Source organism: Hyla sarda, unplaced genomic scaffold (assembly GCF_029499605.1).
Source record: "Hyla sarda isolate aHylSar1 unplaced genomic scaffold, aHylSar1.hap1 scaffold_637, whole genome shotgun sequence".
NCBI classification, from domain to species: domain Eukaryota; kingdom Metazoa; phylum Chordata; class Amphibia; order Anura; family Hylidae; genus Hyla; species Hyla sarda.
In genome coordinates this window covers 118873-137682 of record NW_026610652.1, presented here as the reverse complement: position 1 = coordinate 137682, position 18810 = coordinate 118873, and the positions used below count along the sequence as shown (strand labels likewise).

Genomic DNA, 18810 nt, shown 5'->3' with positions numbered 1-18810 from the left:
CTATATGGTTTAGAGTTTAGGTGTTCTATATGGTTTAGAGTTTAGGTGTTCTATATGGTTTACAGTTTAGGTGTTCTATATGGTTTAGGGCTTAGGTGTTCTATATGGTTTAGAGTTTAGGTGTTCTATATGGTTTAGAGTTTAGGTGTTCTTTATGATTTAGAGTTTAGGTGTTCTGTATGGTTTAGAGTTTAGATGTTCTATATGGTTTAGAGTTTAGGTGTTCTATGTGGTTTAGAGTTTAGGTGTTCTATGTGGTTTAGAGTTTAGATGTTCTTTATGGTTTAGAGTTTAGGTGTTCTATATAGTTTAGAGTTTAGATGCTCTATATGGTTTAGAGTTTAGGTGTTCTATATGGTTTAGATTTTAGGTGTTCTATATGGTTTAGAGTTTAGGTGTTCTTTATGGTTTAGAGTTTAGGTGTTCTATATGGTTTACAGTTTAGGTGTTCTATGCGGTTTAGAGTTTAGGTGTTCTATATGGTTTAGAGTTTAGGTGTTCTATATGGTTTAGAGTTTAGGTGTTCTATATGGTTTAGAGTTTAGGTGTTCTATATGGTTTAGAGTTTAGGTGTTCTATATGGTTTAGAGTTTAGATGTTCTATATGGTTTAGAGTTTAGGTGTTCTATATGGTTTAGAGTTTAGGTGCTCTATATGGTTTAGAGTTTAGATGTTCTATATGGTTTAGAGTTTAGGTGTTCTATATGGTTTAGAGTTTAGGTGTTCTATATGGTTTAGAGTTTAGGTGTTCTATATGGTTTAGGGTTTAGGTGTTCTATATGATTTAGAGTTTAGGTGTTCTATATGGTTTAGAGTTTAGGTGTTCTATATGGTTTAGAGTTTAGGTGTTCTATATGGTTTAGAGTTTAGGTGTTCTATGCGGTTTAGAGTTTAGGTGTTCTATATGGTTTAGAGTTTAGGTGTTCTATATGGTTTAGAGTTTAGGTGTTCTATGTGGTTTAGAGTTTAGGTGTTCTATATGGTTTAGAGTTTAGGTGTTCTATATGGTTTAGAGTTTAGATGTTCTATATGGTTTAGAGTTTAGGTGTTCTATATGGTTTAGAGTTTAGGTGTTCTATATGGTTTAGAGTTTAGATGTTCTATATGGTTTAGAGTTTAGATGTTCTTTATGGTTTAGAGTTTAGGTGTTCTATATGGTTTAGAGTTTAGATGCTCTATATGGTTTAGAGTTTAGGTGTTCTATATGGTTTAGAGTTTAGGTGTTCTATATGGTTTAGAGTTTAGGTGTTCTTTATGGTTTAGAGTTTAGGTGTTCTATATGGTTTAGAGTTTAGGTGTTCTTTATGGTTTAGAGTTTAGGTGTTCTATATGGTTTAGAGTTTAGATGCTCTATATGGTTTAGAGTTTAGGTGTTCTATATGGTTTAGAGTTTAGGTGTTCTATATGGTTTAGAGTTTAGGTGTTCTTTATGGTTTAGAGTTTAGGTGTTCTATATGGTTTAGAGTTTAGGTGTTCTATATGGTTTAGAGTTTAGGTGTTCTATATGGTTTAGAGTTTAGGTGTTCTTTATGGTTTAGAGTTTAGATGTTCTATATGGTTTAGAGATTAGGTGTTCTATATGGTTTAGAGATTAGGTGTTCTATATGGTTTAGAGTTTAGGTGTTCTATATGGTTTAGAGTTTAGATGTTCTATATGGTTTAGAGATTAGGTGTTCTATATGGTTTAGAGTTTAGGTGCTCTATATGGTTTAGAGTTTAGGTGCTCTATATGGTTTAGAGTTTAGATGTTCTATATGGTTTAGAGATTAGGTGCTCTATCTGGTTTAGAGTTTAGGTGTTCTATATATTTTAGAGATTAGGTGTTCTATATGGTTTAGAGTTTAGGTGTTCTATATGGTTTAGAGTTTAGGTGCTCTATATGGTTTAGAGTTTAGATGTTCTATATGGTTTAGAGATTAGGTGCTCTATCTGGTTTAGAGTTTAGGTGTTCTATATATTTTAGAGATTAGGTGTTCTATATGGTTTAGGTTTTCTACATGGTTTAGAGTTTAAGTGCACTACAGTTTAGGTTCTCTATAGTTTACAGTTTGGGGTTTCTTTGGTAAACAGTTTAGGTACTCTATATGGTTTCGAGTTAAGCTGCACTACAGTTTAAGGACTCCAGAGATTAGAGTTTAGGGTCTCTATGGTTAACAGTTTAGGGGCTCAAGTGTTTAAAGGCTTTAGGGTTAAGACTTAGAAACATAGGAGACTGAAGATTAACAGCCCTTATGTTATTTCCTTAACTGATTCTTGAGCAGTGTGAGTTGAATTTAACAAGGAATCATATGAGAACCCATAGGGGAATGTTAGCCTTTTCTTCACAGGAGATAGTCTTAAAGTTTTTGGACTCCTGTAAATGTACTTTTATTTATTTTTGCATTGTGCTTATGTTGGTCTAAAAATATTTTTCTAATATGTTTTAATTAGAAATTCCCTGCTGGGCCCTGGCTTTTTAAGCTGCAGCAGTTTAGACTTCCTCTGCCCTTGCAGGGTCTTTGATTTCCAGCGCATTCCTGCTATTACTGTGATTCCGTGTAGGACCCTGTCCTGGCTGACAACCACACTGGTTCCTGATTCTGGTCCTGACTTCAAACTATGCTGATTTCTGGTATCCCGACCTGGGCTGTTCCTGAACACACACTTTTGCTCCTGATCCATGGCTCTGTGTGTGTTCAAGTCTCTGGATTCCGCTATTGTTATTTTTGTATTTTTGTTATATAATCTCCATTTTGTAGCTCCTGACATTTCTCTCCTGAACCATCTAAGCTGATTTCTAACCCGGGAGGTTTAGATCATCTGGTAGGTGCACGGTTGATTTGGATGGTGTCAGAAGTAAGGATGGTGTAAGAACATAAGAAGCAAAAAATGCTTTAAAGAAACTTAAGTCATATCTAAAAGCTTCTTACACATGGTCCCTGATGACAGATGTGTTCCATCACTCCCCCATAAACTCATTCAGCACAACAAAGCATGTTTTCTTATGGTGTATAAGCGGCTGCCAGACATGGTTGGCACGAGTTATCTCTGGGGAAAAACTAGGAATCAAGTGGGGGTTGTGAGTGGGAACAGTGGGGCTCCCCGTGGACCGTAGATTGGTGATGAATTGTATAAGAACAATCCAACCACAGATATCAGAGATTTACGGCCCCACTAAGTGTAAGTAATACGGCCAAATAGTGGTTGGAAGGGAGCTCTTGTACCTAGCCAACAAAATGAAAAGTGAGAAGCGATGTATATAGTTTATGCTTCGCCACTGAATACAGGACCGTTTTTCTCGCAGTGAGGTTAGGCGAGCGCCGGTGCACTTACTGTTGTGAGCGGAGAGGCATTGGCACAGTGTGTCATAGAACATGCAGGAGCAGGGACTCCTTTCTATGTCCAGACTCCCTGCTCCTGTACAGCACTAAGTGGTGGTGTATCCAGTGTATGCAATGCTGCTCAGGCCAGGCTAGAGGTCCAGTGCTTGCATTAACCCATGCTACGCCACTACATCTTCAAGAACCCAAAACTTATTTTCTTACCTCCAGCCTTCACTTTCAAGGGAGTTTTTAGGTTCTAAAGAAGAACTTATTTTCTGAAAAGTATCATCTGAAGGTAGACTGGAGGGTTATTCTTATCCGGGACATGAGGTGATGCTCTTCTGGGACCGGCATCTATCTTGAGATGGAGGGCTCCCCTGCCCCATCCAGCCTGCTTGACTATAATGAGCTGGAGGGGCAACAATGGCACAACCATAGCATATCCTCTGCCATCAATGTCCCAGGTGAGAATACCCCTTTAGGGTAGTGTCCCACATTTTTGCTGCGTATCTGCTGCTGCCTATTTTCCTAACCATTGAAATCAATTGACAGCAAAATATGCAGCTTCTTTTGCTACCCATTTACTTTAATGGATAAACAAATACGCAGCACAATACGGCATGCGTGACCCTACCCTTAAAGCATAAAATCAATATACATTACACACAGGCATTACTCAATATGAACAGGACACATGACCGCATTGAGAGTAGATAAGCATGCATCTCACCGGCAGGCCTGTCAGGCGGTTGTGTTGCAGGTAGAGGTAGCGCAGTGAGTAGAGGCCACGAAAGAGCCCAGCTGGTAGCCTGTGGATATTACACTGATACAGGTGCAGGGACAGCAAAGAGTTGAGGCCACTGAAGGTGTCGGGCTGAAGAGGTGGCAGGTTGGGATTCTTGCCTAGGTCCAGCTCCTCAAGGTGCTCCAAGCCTTGGAACGTCCCAGGACGCAAGACAGAGATGCGATTTGAAAAAAGCCAAAGGACAGAAGTGAAGGGAGAAAACAGCCCGGGGTAAAGATCGGAGATCTGGTTGTTCTGCAGGAAAACTCTTCGTGCCTGACTGGGCAGAGGTGAGGGGACGCGGGACAGGTTGTGAGATTGGCAGCTGGCGGTAGGGGGTGAGGGATAACACGTACAAAGGGAAGGACAGGGGGAAAGGGTATAAGGGTAAGAGAGTGAAAGGGGGAGGAGGAGGAGGAGAAAACCAAGGAGGTACTGGAGGGAGCCTACCACATGGAGGGACAGGAGAAACAGAAGACGAGAGGGAAGAAAGATGAGGACATGAAAAAGAAAGCACAGGTTAGTACAGGTTCATCTGTCTACAGCAACACTAGAAGAACCTAGACCAGTGGTCTCCAAACTGCGGACCTCCAGGCCTCTACAACTCACAGCAACATATGGGGAGCCACAGTTTGGAGACCACTGATCTAGACTGTTAGGACCCTTTGGATGGGCCAACCTATTCCCTAAACAGCCTTTAAACACCAAAACCATTGTGCAGGTCAGGCAGTATAGACACTTGATGGATTATTTGGGCAGCCCTTCGTCATTGTCACCAGTACATCACATGTTTTCGCACCACAAAGTGCGGCCAACTGACCATGTGATCATTTATGTGATTATTTAATGAATGGACTTTAGCTCATCCATTGGCTGATTGCTGAGTCCACTACCCATGGTGATATGGACCTTTTAGGCCAATAACCACCCCATATAATCTGTCGATAATACAGCTGAATATATACCGGGCAGATATGAAAAGACAATCGACAGCAGGCACCACTGCTGGATTTAGTCTTGGCCCCTCCACCAGAGGTCCACTAGGCCACCATTCATATAGGCATGCCCAGTATTATTTGAATTGTTGCCCATGTTGTTACCATTACAAAAAAACAAAAATCATCAATAAGATGAAATAGACTAACAGTAGAATCTCCCAATAGTGGCCACTTATGGGGAAAAAAGGGCATGATTGACCTTTGTTTTTATCCCACACCCGATTGTTGGCGTGAATACTACTGCAAGCGAAACACACTGAGCTGTCAGATTTCCGCATCCCCTCTCCTCTCTCTAACACTGCGGCCGGCTGACCAACACCCCTTTAGCGGGCTAGTCCATTTCCAGGTGTGTTCCTGGTGTGGGAGAGTCCATTTTAGTGTGGGGCACAAGGTAGGGTCTGGTAGGGCCGGCAGATAAGCCTGGTTGTCTGCTATTGGGAAGTTAATGCATCCGCATGGATGTGTCCGCGTCAGCTATTGGGAGTGTCCACTATTCGGAGGGTGCAAATACATAAAGTCCTATGGGACTCAAAATCTGGTTGCCTTCTGCTGTATTGTTGGGGCCCATTATTGTGTCTCTGGTAGTCTAATGGGTCAGAGTCACCCTATATCCACCTAGAAATCTGAGATTACCTGTGAAAGACTCTCCATGGTACACCCCAACCCCCCCCCCCATCCCAATCTGAGGACATTTGGTAACTCCCTTATAGGATTTTCCATTGTTATTGCAATCGACTTTAACTCCCAGTTGAAGTATTGCAACATCTGTAGGCAGGGCCGGTGGGGGGGGGGGGGGGGGGGGGGGGTGCAGTCCCGCTCTGCTCAGTATTTGGCACCAGCTCCCTGGACACATTTCACTACACCCCGATCTCCGCGCTCTCACAATAAAGCAAACTGTATCCTCTCTATGAGAGCAGAGAGATCGGGGCAGAGAAGCGGAGAACAGGGATGTTGAAAACTGTGTCCCCGCTTCTGTGGATCACTCTTACCACTGCTGTAAAACTGTCAACCCGATCCCCACGGCTCTCATCAGCCTGGGGTATGTAGGAATGTGTGTCCCAGCTGCTGGCTCTCTCCATCCAGATCCCTGCGGTGGGGATGTAGGAATGTGTGTCCCCGTTGCTGGCTCTCTCCATCCCGATCCCTGCGGTGGGGCTGTAGGAATGTGTGTCCCCGCTGCTGGCTCTCTCCATCCCGATCCCTGTGGTGGGGATGTAGGAATGTGTGTCCCCGTCGCTGGCTCTCTCCATCCAGATCCCTGCGGTGGGGATGTAGGAATGTGTGTCCCCGCTGCTGGCTCTCTCCATCCAGATCCCTGCGGTGGGGATGTAGGAATGTGTGTCCCCGCTGCTGGCTCTCTCCATCACGATCCCTGCGGTGGGGATGTAGGAATGTGTGTCCCCACTGCTGGCTCTCTCCATCCAGATCCCTGCGGTGGGGATGTAGGAATGTGTGTCCCCGCTGCTGGCTCTCTCCATCACGATCCCTGCGGTGGGGATGTAGGAATGTGTGTCCCCGCTGCTGGCTCTCTCCATCCAGATCCCTGCGGCGGGGATGTAGGAATGTGTGTCCCCGCTGCTGGCTCTCTCCATCCAGATCCCTGCGGTGGGGATGTAGGAATGTGTGTCCCCGCTGCTGGCTCTCTCCATCCAGATCCCTGCGGTGGGGATGTAGGAATGTGTGTCCCCGCTGCTGGCTCTCTCCATCACGATCCCTGCGGCGGGGATGTAGGAATGTGTGTCCCCACTGCTGGCTCTCTCCGTCCAGATCCCTGCGGTGGGGATGTAGGAATGTGTGTCCCCGCTGCTGTCTCTCTCCATCCAGATCCCTGCGGTGGGGATGTAGGAATGTGTGTCCCCGCTGCTGGCTCTCTCCATCCCGATCCCTGCGGTGGGGATGTAGGAATGTGTGTCCCCGCTGCTGGCTCTCTCCATCCCGATCCCTGCGGTGGGGATGTAGGAATGTGTGTCCCCGCTGCTGGCTCTCTCCATCCCGATCCTGCGGCGGGGATGTAGGAATGTGTGTCCCCGCTGCTGGCTCTCTCTATCATGATCCCTGTGGCGGGGATGTAGGAATGTGTGTCCCCGCTGCTGGCTCTCTCCATCACGATCCCTGCGGCGGGGATGTAGGAATGTGTGTCCCCGCTGCTGGCTCTCTCCATCCCGATCCCTGCGGTGGGGATGTAGGAATGTGTGTCCCCGCTGCTGGCTCTCTCCATCCCGATCCCGCGGCGGGGATGTAGGAATGTGTGTCCCCGCTGCTGGCTCTCTCTATCATGATCCCTGTGGCGGGGATGTAGGAATGTGTGTCCCCGCTGCTGGCTCTCTCCATCACGATCCCTGCGGCGGGGATGTAGGAATGTGTGTCCCCGCTGCTGGCTCTCTCCATCCCGATCCCGCGGCGGGGATGTAGGAATGTGTGTCCCCGCTGCTGGCTCTCTCCATCACGATCCCTGAGGTGAAGATGTAGAAATGTGTGTCCCCACTGCTGGCTCTCCCCATCACGATCCCTGCGGTGGGGATGTAGGAATGTGTGTCCCCACTGCTGGCTCTCCCCATCACGATCCCTGCGGTGGGGATGTAGGAATGTGTGTCCCCGCTGCTGGCTCTCTCCATCACGATCCCTGAGGTGAAGATGTAGAAATGTGTGTCCCCACTGCTGGCTCTCCCCATCACGATCCCTGCGGTGGGGATGTAGGAATGTGTGTCCCCACTGCTGGCTCTCCCCATCACGATCCCTGCGGTGGGGATGTAGGAATGTGTGTCCCCGCTGCTGGCTCTCTCCATCCCGATCCCTGCGGCGGGGATGTAGGAATTTGCAGGGATCGGGATGGCGAGAGCCAGCAGCGGGGACACACATTCCTACATCCTCCAGGCTGATGAGAGCCATGGGGATCGGGTTCACAGTTTTACAGCAGTGGTAAGAGTGATCAACAGAAGCGGGGCCACAGTTTTCAACATCCATGTCCTCCGCTTCTCTGCCCCGATCTCGAGAGGATACAGTTTGCTTTATTGTGAGAGCGCGGAGATCGGGGTGTAGTGAAATGTGTCCAGAGAGCTGGTGCCAAATACTGAGCAGAGCTGGACTGCACTCCCCCCCAACAACCTATAGTATGGGGCGGATGTGTGCGTCTCAGCCAATCACAGTGGCTTTGCTGACTCAGCATTTATCATCAGCTGCTTGGACACATTTCTCTACAGGGAACAGTTTTCTCCACTACACTGGTGTCAAGCGGTTCGCAACGGGGCCCACCCTGGGTCCAAGGCACAGGAGCTTAGACATGGTGGCCCGGTTCGTGAGACTGCAGAACATCATTCTCAGCTGTATGCTGTAATCTACAGGAAGCTGGGAGCCGCGCAGGACGTCACTCATCAGCGCATGCGGCTCCACTAGAATAGAGCATGCAGAAGACCCTGCTACAAGGCAGAAGATGGAAGAGCTTTTACCTACCTGTTAAGGGGACATACCTACCTGATGAAGGGGGATATACCTAACAGATGGGGGCACTACCTACTTAATGTTGGGACTTACGTATCAAGGGCCCTATCTACTTAATGGGGCGACATTCCTACTAACTTAATAAGGGAGACCTACTAAATTAAAAGGGTTATCAAGGCATAAAAAATGTTATATTAGTCGGGGTGGCATTAAAAATAAGCCATACTCACCTTTGATTCCCTACAGTTGCTGCAATGACGCTCTCGGTCCTCGCTCATCACCGCTACTGATGTATTATCCCAACAGGACCTGCCCGATCAGCCAGTCACTGGGCACAGTGGAGTCCTGCCTCAGTCAGTGATTGGCTGAATAGGCACTTGTGTGGTCTCCGCAGAATCACCAGAAACAGGCGGTGATGGGGACCAGGAGCGTCAGCGCCACAGCTGCCTGGATAACCCCTTTTATGGGAAGGACTTACATAATTAATAAGGAATCCTTCCTACTTACTTACCTATCAACCTACCTATCTAATGGAGTGATCTTCCTATACATGTAGGGTCTATTTACACGGCAGAATTTCCGCTCCCGGAATTCCGCCTCAAATTAAAGCCCATAGACTTCTATGGGATTCCACACTCCCATTCACACTTCTGAAATTCCGCTTGCAGAAATTCTGCCATGTGAACAGGAGTGCGGAATCCCATAAAAGTCTATGGGCTTTAATTTGAAGCAGAATTCCCTTACTGTGTGGGACATCACTGTGGACATTGTTCCCATTTTGGGCTTTATGTATAAGAAAATGTGGGTAGGTTGTGGTACATACAACTATATGGTCACTGTATGGAGGAAATGTTGGTATAGAGGTTTTATGCAGTAACAGTATAATGGTGTTAGTCACTGTTGTTGGTGATGGTAGTGTTCCTGGTGTGGCGGTATTATCTGGGCCTTATATAATGGTATTCTGATTATGACTGTGGTGTTGGTAAGATATTTCGGCATTTAGGGCCCCACTTTTCATTTTGCCCAGGGCCAGGCAGGAGGGTATCTTCTTATTTAATAACCCAACCTGAGCCCGATTAAAAATGCTGCCATTACAGGAGAACCCACTTTACTGTAGAGCACTGCCCATGCTTCAGTCCTAGAAGGACAATTACTGATCTCATGAGGACTTCCCTGCTGCTGATCTTTATTGGACCTAGTAGTCCAGGGAGTCATTGCTATGGGCGTTCTTGCTGTGGTTGACCTGGTATGGACATCTATGGTGTCTGTGAGGGGTGCAGGGGTGGGGTAGGCTACCTTGTCCCTGCCCCCCCTCCTGACTGAGCCAATGTTTTTGCTGTGATGCCACAATAAACAGACAGGCATCCGGACGACATTGCGGTGATGGCCATGATTTTCATTTTCTCCGTCTTTCATTATAAGCCTTTGTCTGACTGCACCGGTCTCTGCTTTAGCAACTAAAATGGGTTCAGGAGATGAATGTTCAGACTAATTGAGGTCATTTTTGCTAATTTTGCCCTGGACTATGAACAACAATGAGGTCCAGGCACCAAAATGGAGGCTGGGAAGACCGTAGCTGAAAAAGATTGAGAAGCCATGATCCAAAGCCAACCATACACGTATGATATCTGTCAACCAGATAATCCAACATCTATCCCTCCCGATTACAGGAGGACGAGGAAAGAAAGCCGATGCTGGACACCTCTGATGGTGACTTCTCCCTGACAACTAAAGAATTGGGCATGTTACCATCCAACATGGCTGACCCACGTCCCCCCGACATCTTCAGGAGCCAAAATACACATTAGATCCAGATCTGATCCCCACGTCTGAGATGTTTCTCCTGCCTGATCGACTTCAATACTTGTCTGTATATGGGGACTGCAGGGACACTGATCGGCCTTCTAACCTGATCCCCAATAGAGTAAAGAAGAAAGACTATAAAAAATAATAACACAATAAAACTGTAAAGAGTCACTGAGCGCCCTCCACACCCACAGACTCCATTTGTCCTAAGTGTCATGACCCTCAGGAGCTCAGGCGATAAAACATATTAACGCATTTGGCATCGTTTCACCTTATTTTGAGGGGTAAATTTTAATAACTGAACAAACTGCATCAAAAGAGAACATTAAAAAAATTGTCAAAACCTTTCATTTACTCGTTCCCGACCATTTCCATAGATCTGTGGGAGCGCGGTGATGGCCTCATGGTTAGAGGGGAGCGGGTGCGGGTATTTTTTCCACCTGATTAAGACGCAATGAAGCTTCATTCCCCTGTAGGCGTATGATATGTCCGTGTATCCCCGACATTAGTCTAGATACAAGACACTGAGGAAATCCTGTATGTTATTCTCCATGCCCTGTAACCATACGCCATAACATGAACCTTCTACTGTTAGGTAACATCCTGGCATTGAGTGTCACCATACACCCCGCACACTCCGGACTAGACGAGAACCATCTCATTCTATGACAGAACATTCATCGGATTGGGATTTGTTTCCGGAATTGTCCCTAATAATTTCCCCTCCGCACACAGATCCCGTCCCCCCGTAGGTAATAAAAACATTTCATGTCCCCACTATGAACCTTCTATTCTGGTTTGTACAAAGGAAACTAAATCCAACGCCATAAAATATTCAGCAGGAGCCTCAGATCTCACATTGTCGTCCTCTCTTGTCACCTGTTACGTCTTCATCCTGAGACACTTCCATACATCCCCCATATCTATAAGAAGACCCCCAATATCTCCTCAGGGTGGACTTCATAGGATCTTATCCATACATCCTCCATATCTATAAGAAGACCCCCGACATCTCCTCAGGGTGGGCTTCATAGGATCTTATCCATACAGACCCCCATATCTATAAGAAGACCCCCGACATCTCCTCAGGGTGGGCTTCATAGGATCTTATCCATACAGCCCCCATATCTATAAGAAGACCCCCGACATCTCTTCAGGGTGGGCTTCATAGGATGTTATCCATACATTCCCCATATCTATAAGAAGACCCCCGACATCTCCTCAGGGTGGGCTTCATAGGATCTTATCCATACATCCCCCATATCTATAAGAAGACCCCCGACATCTCTTCAGGGTGGGCTTCATAGGATGTTATCCATACATTCCCCATATCTATAAGAAGACCCCCGACATCTCCTCAGAGTGGACTTCATAGGATCTTATCCATACATCCCCCATATCTATAAGAAGACCCCCGACATCTCCTCAGGGTGGACTTCATAGGATCTTATCCATACATCCCCCATATCTATAAGAAGACCCCCGACATCTCTTCAGGGTGGGCTTCATAGGATGTTATCCATACATTCCCCATATCTATAAGAAGACCCCCGACATCTCCTCAGAGTGGACTTCATAGGATCTTATCCATACATCCTCCATATCTATAAGAAGACCCCCGACATCTCCTCAGGGTGGGCTTCATAGGATCTTATCCATACAGACCCCCATATCTATAAGAAGACCCCCGACATCTCCTCAGGGTGGGCTTCATAGGATCTTATCCATACAGCCCCCATATCTATAAGAAGACCCCCGACATCTCTTCAGGGTGGGCTTCATAGGATGTTATCCATACATTCCCCATATCTATAAGAAGACCCCCGACATCTCCTCAGGGTGGGCTTCATAGGATCTTATCCATACATCCCCCATATCTATAAGAAGACCCCCGACATCTCCTCAGGGTGGGCTTCATAGGAACTTATCCATACACCCCCCATATCTATAAGAAGACCCCCGACATCTCCTCAGGGTGGACTTCATAGGATCTTATCCATACATCGCCCATATTTATAAGAAGACCCCTGACATCTCCTCAGGGTGGGCTTCATAGGATCTTATCCAAACATCCCCCATATCTATAAGAAGACCCCCGACATCTCCTCAGGGTGGGCTTCATAGGATCTTATCCATACATCCCCCATATCTATAAGAAGACCCCCGACATCTCCTCAGGGTGGACTTCATAGGATCTTATCCATACAGCCCCCATATCTATAAGAAGACCCCCGACATCTCCTCAGAGTGGGCTTCATAGGATCTTATCCATACAGCCCCCATATCTATTAGAAGACCCCCGACATCTCCTCAGGGTGGTCTTCATAGAATCTTATACATACATCCCCCATATCTATAAGAAGACCCCCGACATCTCCTCAGGGTGGGCTTCATAGGATCTTATCCATACACCCCCATATCTATAAGAAGACCCCCGACATCTCCTCAGGGTGGGCTTCATAGGATCTTATCCATACATCCCCATATCTATAAGAAGACCCCCGACATCTCCTCAGGGTGGGCTTCATAGGATCTTATCCATACATCCCCCATATCTATAAGAAGACCCCCAACATCTCCTCAGGGTGGACTTCATAGGATCTTATCCATACATCCCCCATATCTATAAGAAGACCCCCGACATCTCCTCAGGGTTAGCTTAATAGGTTCTTATCCATACAGCCCCCATATCTATAAGAAGACCCCTAACATCTCCTCAGAGTGGACTTCATAGGATCTTATCCATACATCCCCATATCTATAAGAAGACCCCCGACATCTCCTCAGGGTGGGCTTCATAGGATCTTATCCATACATCCCCATATCTATAAGAAGACCCCCGACATCTCCTCAGGGTGGGCTTCATAGAATCTTATCCATACAGCCCCCATATCTATAAGAAGACACCCGACATCTCCTCAGGGTGGGCTTCATAGGATCTTATCCATACATCCCCCATATCTATAAGAAGACCCCCGACATCTCCTCAGGGTGGGCTTCATAGGATCTTATCCATACATCCCCATATCTATAAGAAGACCCCCGACATCTCCTCAGGGTGGGCTTCATAGGATCTTATCCATACATCCCCCATATCTATAAGAAGACCCCCAACATCTCCTCAGGGTGGGCTTCATAGGATCTTATCCATACATCCCCCATATCTATAAGAAGACCCCCGACATCTCCTCAGGGTGGTCTTCATAGGATCTTATCCATACACCCCCATATCTATAAGAAGACCCCCGACATCTCCTCAGGGTGGTCTTCATAGGATCTTATCCATACACCCCCATATCTATAAGAAGACCCCCGACATCTCCTCAGGGTGGACTTCATAGGATCTTATCCATACATCCCCCATATCTATAAGAAGACCCCCGACATCTCCTCAGGGTTAGCTTAATAGGTTCTTATCCATACAGCCCCCATATCTATAAGAAGACCCCCGACATCTCCTCAGGGTGGGCTTCATAGAATCTTATCCATACAGCCCCCATATCTATAAGAAGACACCCGACATCTCCTCAGGGTGGGCTTCATAGGATCTTATCCATACAGCCCCTATATCTATAAGAAGACCCCCGACATCTCCTCAGGGTGGGCTTCATAGGATCTTATCCATACATCCCCCTTATCTATAAGAAGACCCCCGACATCTCCTCAGGGTGGACTTCATAGGATCTTATCCATACATCCCCCTTATCTATAAGAAGACCCCCGACATCTCCTCAGGGTGGGCTTCATAGGATCTTATCCATACATCCCCCATATCTATAAGAAGACCCCCGACATCTCCTCAGGGTGGGCTTCATAGGATCTTATTCATACATCCCCAGATCTATAAGAAGACCCCCGACATCTCCTCAGGGTGGGCTTCATAGGATCTTATCCATACATCCCCCATATCTATAAGAAGACCCCCGACATCTCCTCAGAGTGGACTTCATAGGATCTTACCCATACATCCCCCATATCTATAAGAAGACCCCAAACATCTCCTCAGGGTGGGCTTCATAGGATCTTATCCATACAGCCCCCCTATCTATAAGAAGACCCCCGACATCTCCTCAGGGTGGGCTTCATAGGATCTTAACCATACACCCCCCATATCTATAAGAAGACCCCCGACATCTCCTCAGGGTGGGCTTCATAGGATCTTATCCATACAGCCCCTCATATCTATAAGAAGACCCCTGACATCTCCTCAGGGTGGGCTTCATAGGATGTTATCCATACATCCCCATATCTATAAGAAGACCCCCGACATCTCCTCAGGGTGGGCTTCATAGGATCTTATCCATACAGCCCCCATATCTATAAGAAGACACCCGACATCTCTTCAGGGTGGGCTTCATAGGATCTTATCCATACATCCCCATATCTATAAGAAGACCCCCGACATCTCCTCAGGGTGGACTTCATAGGATCTTATCCATACATCCCCCATATCTATAAGAAGACCCCCGACATCTCCTCAGGGTGGGCTTCATAGGATCTTATCCATACATCCCCCTTATCTATAAGAAGACCCCCGACATCTCCTCAGGGTGGGCTTCATAGGATCTTATCCATACACCCCCATATCTATAAGAAGACCCCCGACATCTCCTCAGGGTGGGCTTCATAGGATCTTATCCATACATCCCCATATATGTAAGAAGACCCCCGACATCTCCTCAGGCTGGGCTTCATAGGATCTTATCCATACATCCCCCATATCTATAAGAAGACCCCCGACATCTCCTCAGGGTGGGCTTCATAGGATCTTATCCATACATCCCCCATATCTATAAGAAGACCCCCGACATCTCCTCAGGGTGGTCTTCATAGGATCTTATCCATACAGCCCCCATATCTATAAGAAGACCCCCGACATCTCCTCAGAGTGGACTTCATAGGATCTTATCCATACAGCCCCCCATATCTATAAGAAGACCCCCGACATCTCCTCAGGGTGGGCTTCATAGAATCTTATACATACATCCCCCATATCTATAAGAAGACCCCCGACATCTCATCAGGGTGGTCTTCATAGGATCTTATCCATACAGCCCCCATATCTATAAGAAGACCCCCGACATCTCCTCAGGGTGGGCTTCATAGGATCTTATCCATACATCCCCCATATCTATAAGAAGACCCCCGACATCTCCTCAGGGTGGGCTTCATAGGATCTTATCCATGCATCCCCCTTATCTATAAGAAGACCCCCGACATCTCCTCAGGGTGGACTTCATAGGATCTTATCCATACATCCCCCTTATCTATAAGAAGACCCCCGACATCTCCTCAGGGTGGGCTTCATAGGATCTTATCCATACATCCCCCATATCTATAAGAAGACCCCCGACATCTCCTCAGGGTGGGCTTCATAGGATCTTATCCATACAACTCCCAAATCTATAAGAAGACCCCCGACATCTCCTCAGGGTGGGCTTCGTAGGATCTTATCCATACATCCCCCATATCTATAAGAAGACCCCAAACATCTCCTCAGGGTGGGCTTCATAGGATCTTATCCATACATCCCCCTTATCTATAAGAAGACCCCCGACATCTCCTCAGGCTGGGCTTCATAGGATCTTATCCATACATCCCCCATATCTATAAGAAGACCCCCGACATCTCCTCAGGGTGGGCTTCATAGGATCTTATCCATACATCCCCCATATCTATAAGAAGACCCCCGACATCTCCTCAGGGTGGTCTTCATAGGATCTTATCCATACAGCCCCCATATCTATAAGAAGACCCCCGACATCTCCTCAGAGTGGACTTCATAGGATCTTATCCATACAGCCCCCCATATCTATAAGAAGACCCCCGACATCTCCTCAGGGTGGTCTTCATAGGATCTTATCCATACAGCCCCATATCTATAAGAAGACCCCCGACATCTCATCAGGGTGGTCTTCATAGGATCTTATCCATACAGCCCCCATATCTATAAGAAGACCCCCGACATCTCCTCAGGTTGGACTTCATAGAATCTTATCCATACAGCCCCCCTATCTATAAGAAGACCCCCGACATCTCCTCAGGGTGGACTTCATAGGATCTTATCCATACATCCCCCATATCTATAAGAAGACCCCCGACATCTCCTCAGGGTGGGCTTCATAGGATCTTATCCATACATCCCCATATCTATAAGAAGACCCCCGACATCTCCTCAGGGTGGGCTTCATAGGATCTTATCCATACAGCCCCCATATCTATAAGAAGACCCCCGACATCTCCTCAGGGTGGGCTTCATAGGATCTTATCCTTACATCCCCCATATCTATAAGAAGACCCCCGACATCTCCTCAGGGTGGGCTTCATAGGATCTTATCCATACATCCCCCTTATCTATAAGAAGACCCCCGACATCTCCTCAGGGTGGACTTCATAGGATCTTATCCATACATCCCCCTTATCTATAAGAAGACCCCCGACATCTCCTCAGGGTGGGCTTCATAGGATCTTATCCATACACCCCCCATATCTATAAGAAGACCCCCGACATCTCCTCAGGGTGGGCTTCATAGGATCTTATCCATACATCCCCCATATCTATAAGAAGACCCCCGACATCTCCTCAGGGTGGGCTTCATAGGATCTTATCCATACACCCCCATATCTATAAGAAGACCCCCGACATCTCCTCAGGGTGGGCTTCATAGGATCTTATCCATACATCCCCCATATCTATAAGAAGACCCCCGACATCTCCTCAGGGTGGGCTTCATAGGATCTTATCCATACATCCCCCTTATCTATAAGAAGACCCCCGACATCTCCTCAGGGTGGGCTTCATAGGATCTTATCCATACACCCCCATATCTATAAGAAGACCCCCGACATCTCCTCAGGGTGGGCTTCATAGGATCTTATCCATACATCCCCCATATCTATAAGAAGACCCCCGACATCTCCTCAGGGTGGGCTTCATAGGATCTTATCCATACATCCCCCATATCTATAAGAAGACCCCCGACATCTCCTCAGGGTGGGCTTCATAGGATCTTATCCATACAACTCCCAAATCTATAAGAAGACCCCCGACATCTCCTCAGGGTGGGCTTCATAGGATCTTATCCATACATCCCCCATATCTATAAGAAGACCCCAAACATCTCCTCAGGGTGGGCTTCATAGGATCTTATCCATACAGCCCCATATCTATAAGAAGACCCCCGACATCTCCTCAGGGTGGGCTTCATAGGATCTTATCCATACACCTATATATCTATAAGAAGACCCCCGACATCTCCTCAGGGTGGGCTTCATAGGATCTTATCCATACAGCCCCCCTATCTATAAGAAGACCCCCGACATCTCCTGAGGGTGGGCTTCATAGGATCTTATCCATACATCCCCATATCTATAAGAAGACCCCCAACATCTCCTCAGGGTGGGCTTCATAGGATCTTATCCATACACCTATATATCTATAAGAAGACCCCCGACATCTCCTCAGGGTGGGCTTCATAGGATCTTATCCATACACCCCCATATCTATAAGGAGACCCCCGACATCTCCTCAGGGTGGGCTTCATAGGATCTTATCCATACATCCCTCTTACATCCTTTTGTATCCCCCTGGACAAGTACAGATATGGATGTCACATGGTCCCCACTATATGGAGCAGTAAGACCCCCTCATGGTCCCTGTCACACTTTTCTCCGGCTCTGAGGGTCTCTTACCTCGCAGGGGGATCTTGCAGTCTCTTCGCATCCTTGTCTCTGGATTGACTAAGAGCATCCTGAGATGTGAGGAGGATGTGCCGGATCGGGAGGAGTGAGGGTGGAGGGAGCAGGGCTGAGCCGCTCATGTGTGAGGAGAGGACACTGACAAGTCCTATTCACAAGTCCTCAGTCCTGATCCTTTAGTCACATAATAACATGAGAATCCGACAGTAGATCACATGACCCTGAGTCTGTGGAGGTTCCTGCGCAAAACACGAGGAGACGTTCTTTATGGGAGGAAGAAGGGAAAGAAAAGGAAAAGAGGTGAAAAGGAGAAAATACAACAACAAAACAAGAAAGATCGTAAGAAGAATCCGGCACAATGTCCCAGAACACAAGGACCACGTGCCACATTACCCCAGAACACAAGGACCATGCAGCACATTACCCCAGAACACAAGGACCACGTGCCACATTACCCCAGAACACAAGGACCACGCAGCACAATACCCCAGAACACAAGGACCACACAACACAGTACCCCAGAACACAAGGACCACGCAGCACAATACCCCAGAACACAAGGACCACACAACACAATACCCCAGAACACAAGGACCACGTGCCACATTACCCCAGAACACAAGGACCACGCAGCACAATACCCCAGAACACAAGGACCACACAACACAGTACCCCAGAACACAAGGACCACGCAGCACATTACCCCAGAACACAAGGACCACGCAGCACAATACCCCAGAACACAAGGACCACACAACACAATACCCCAGAACACAAGGACCAC

The 18810-nt window shown here is 47.1% G+C and overlaps 1 protein-coding gene across 1 annotated transcript in view; it reads right to left on the bottom strand.

Moving 5' to 3' along the window:
- Window positions 1–18252, bottom strand: part of LOC130342148 (reticulon-4 receptor-like 2) — a 49036-nt gene extending 30784 nt beyond the window's left edge. The window contains exons 1-2 of the mRNA XM_056554254.1: window positions 18021–18252; window positions 4033–4532 (exon numbers count right to left, since the gene is read on the bottom strand). Of these exons, the coding sequence (XP_056410229.1) occupies window positions 4033–4532; window positions 18021–18078 (558 nt within the window). The 5' untranslated portion in view covers window positions 18079–18252. The remainder of the gene's footprint in view (window positions 1–4032; window positions 4533–18020) is intronic.
- Between the last annotated feature and the right edge of the window lie 558 nt (window positions 18253–18810).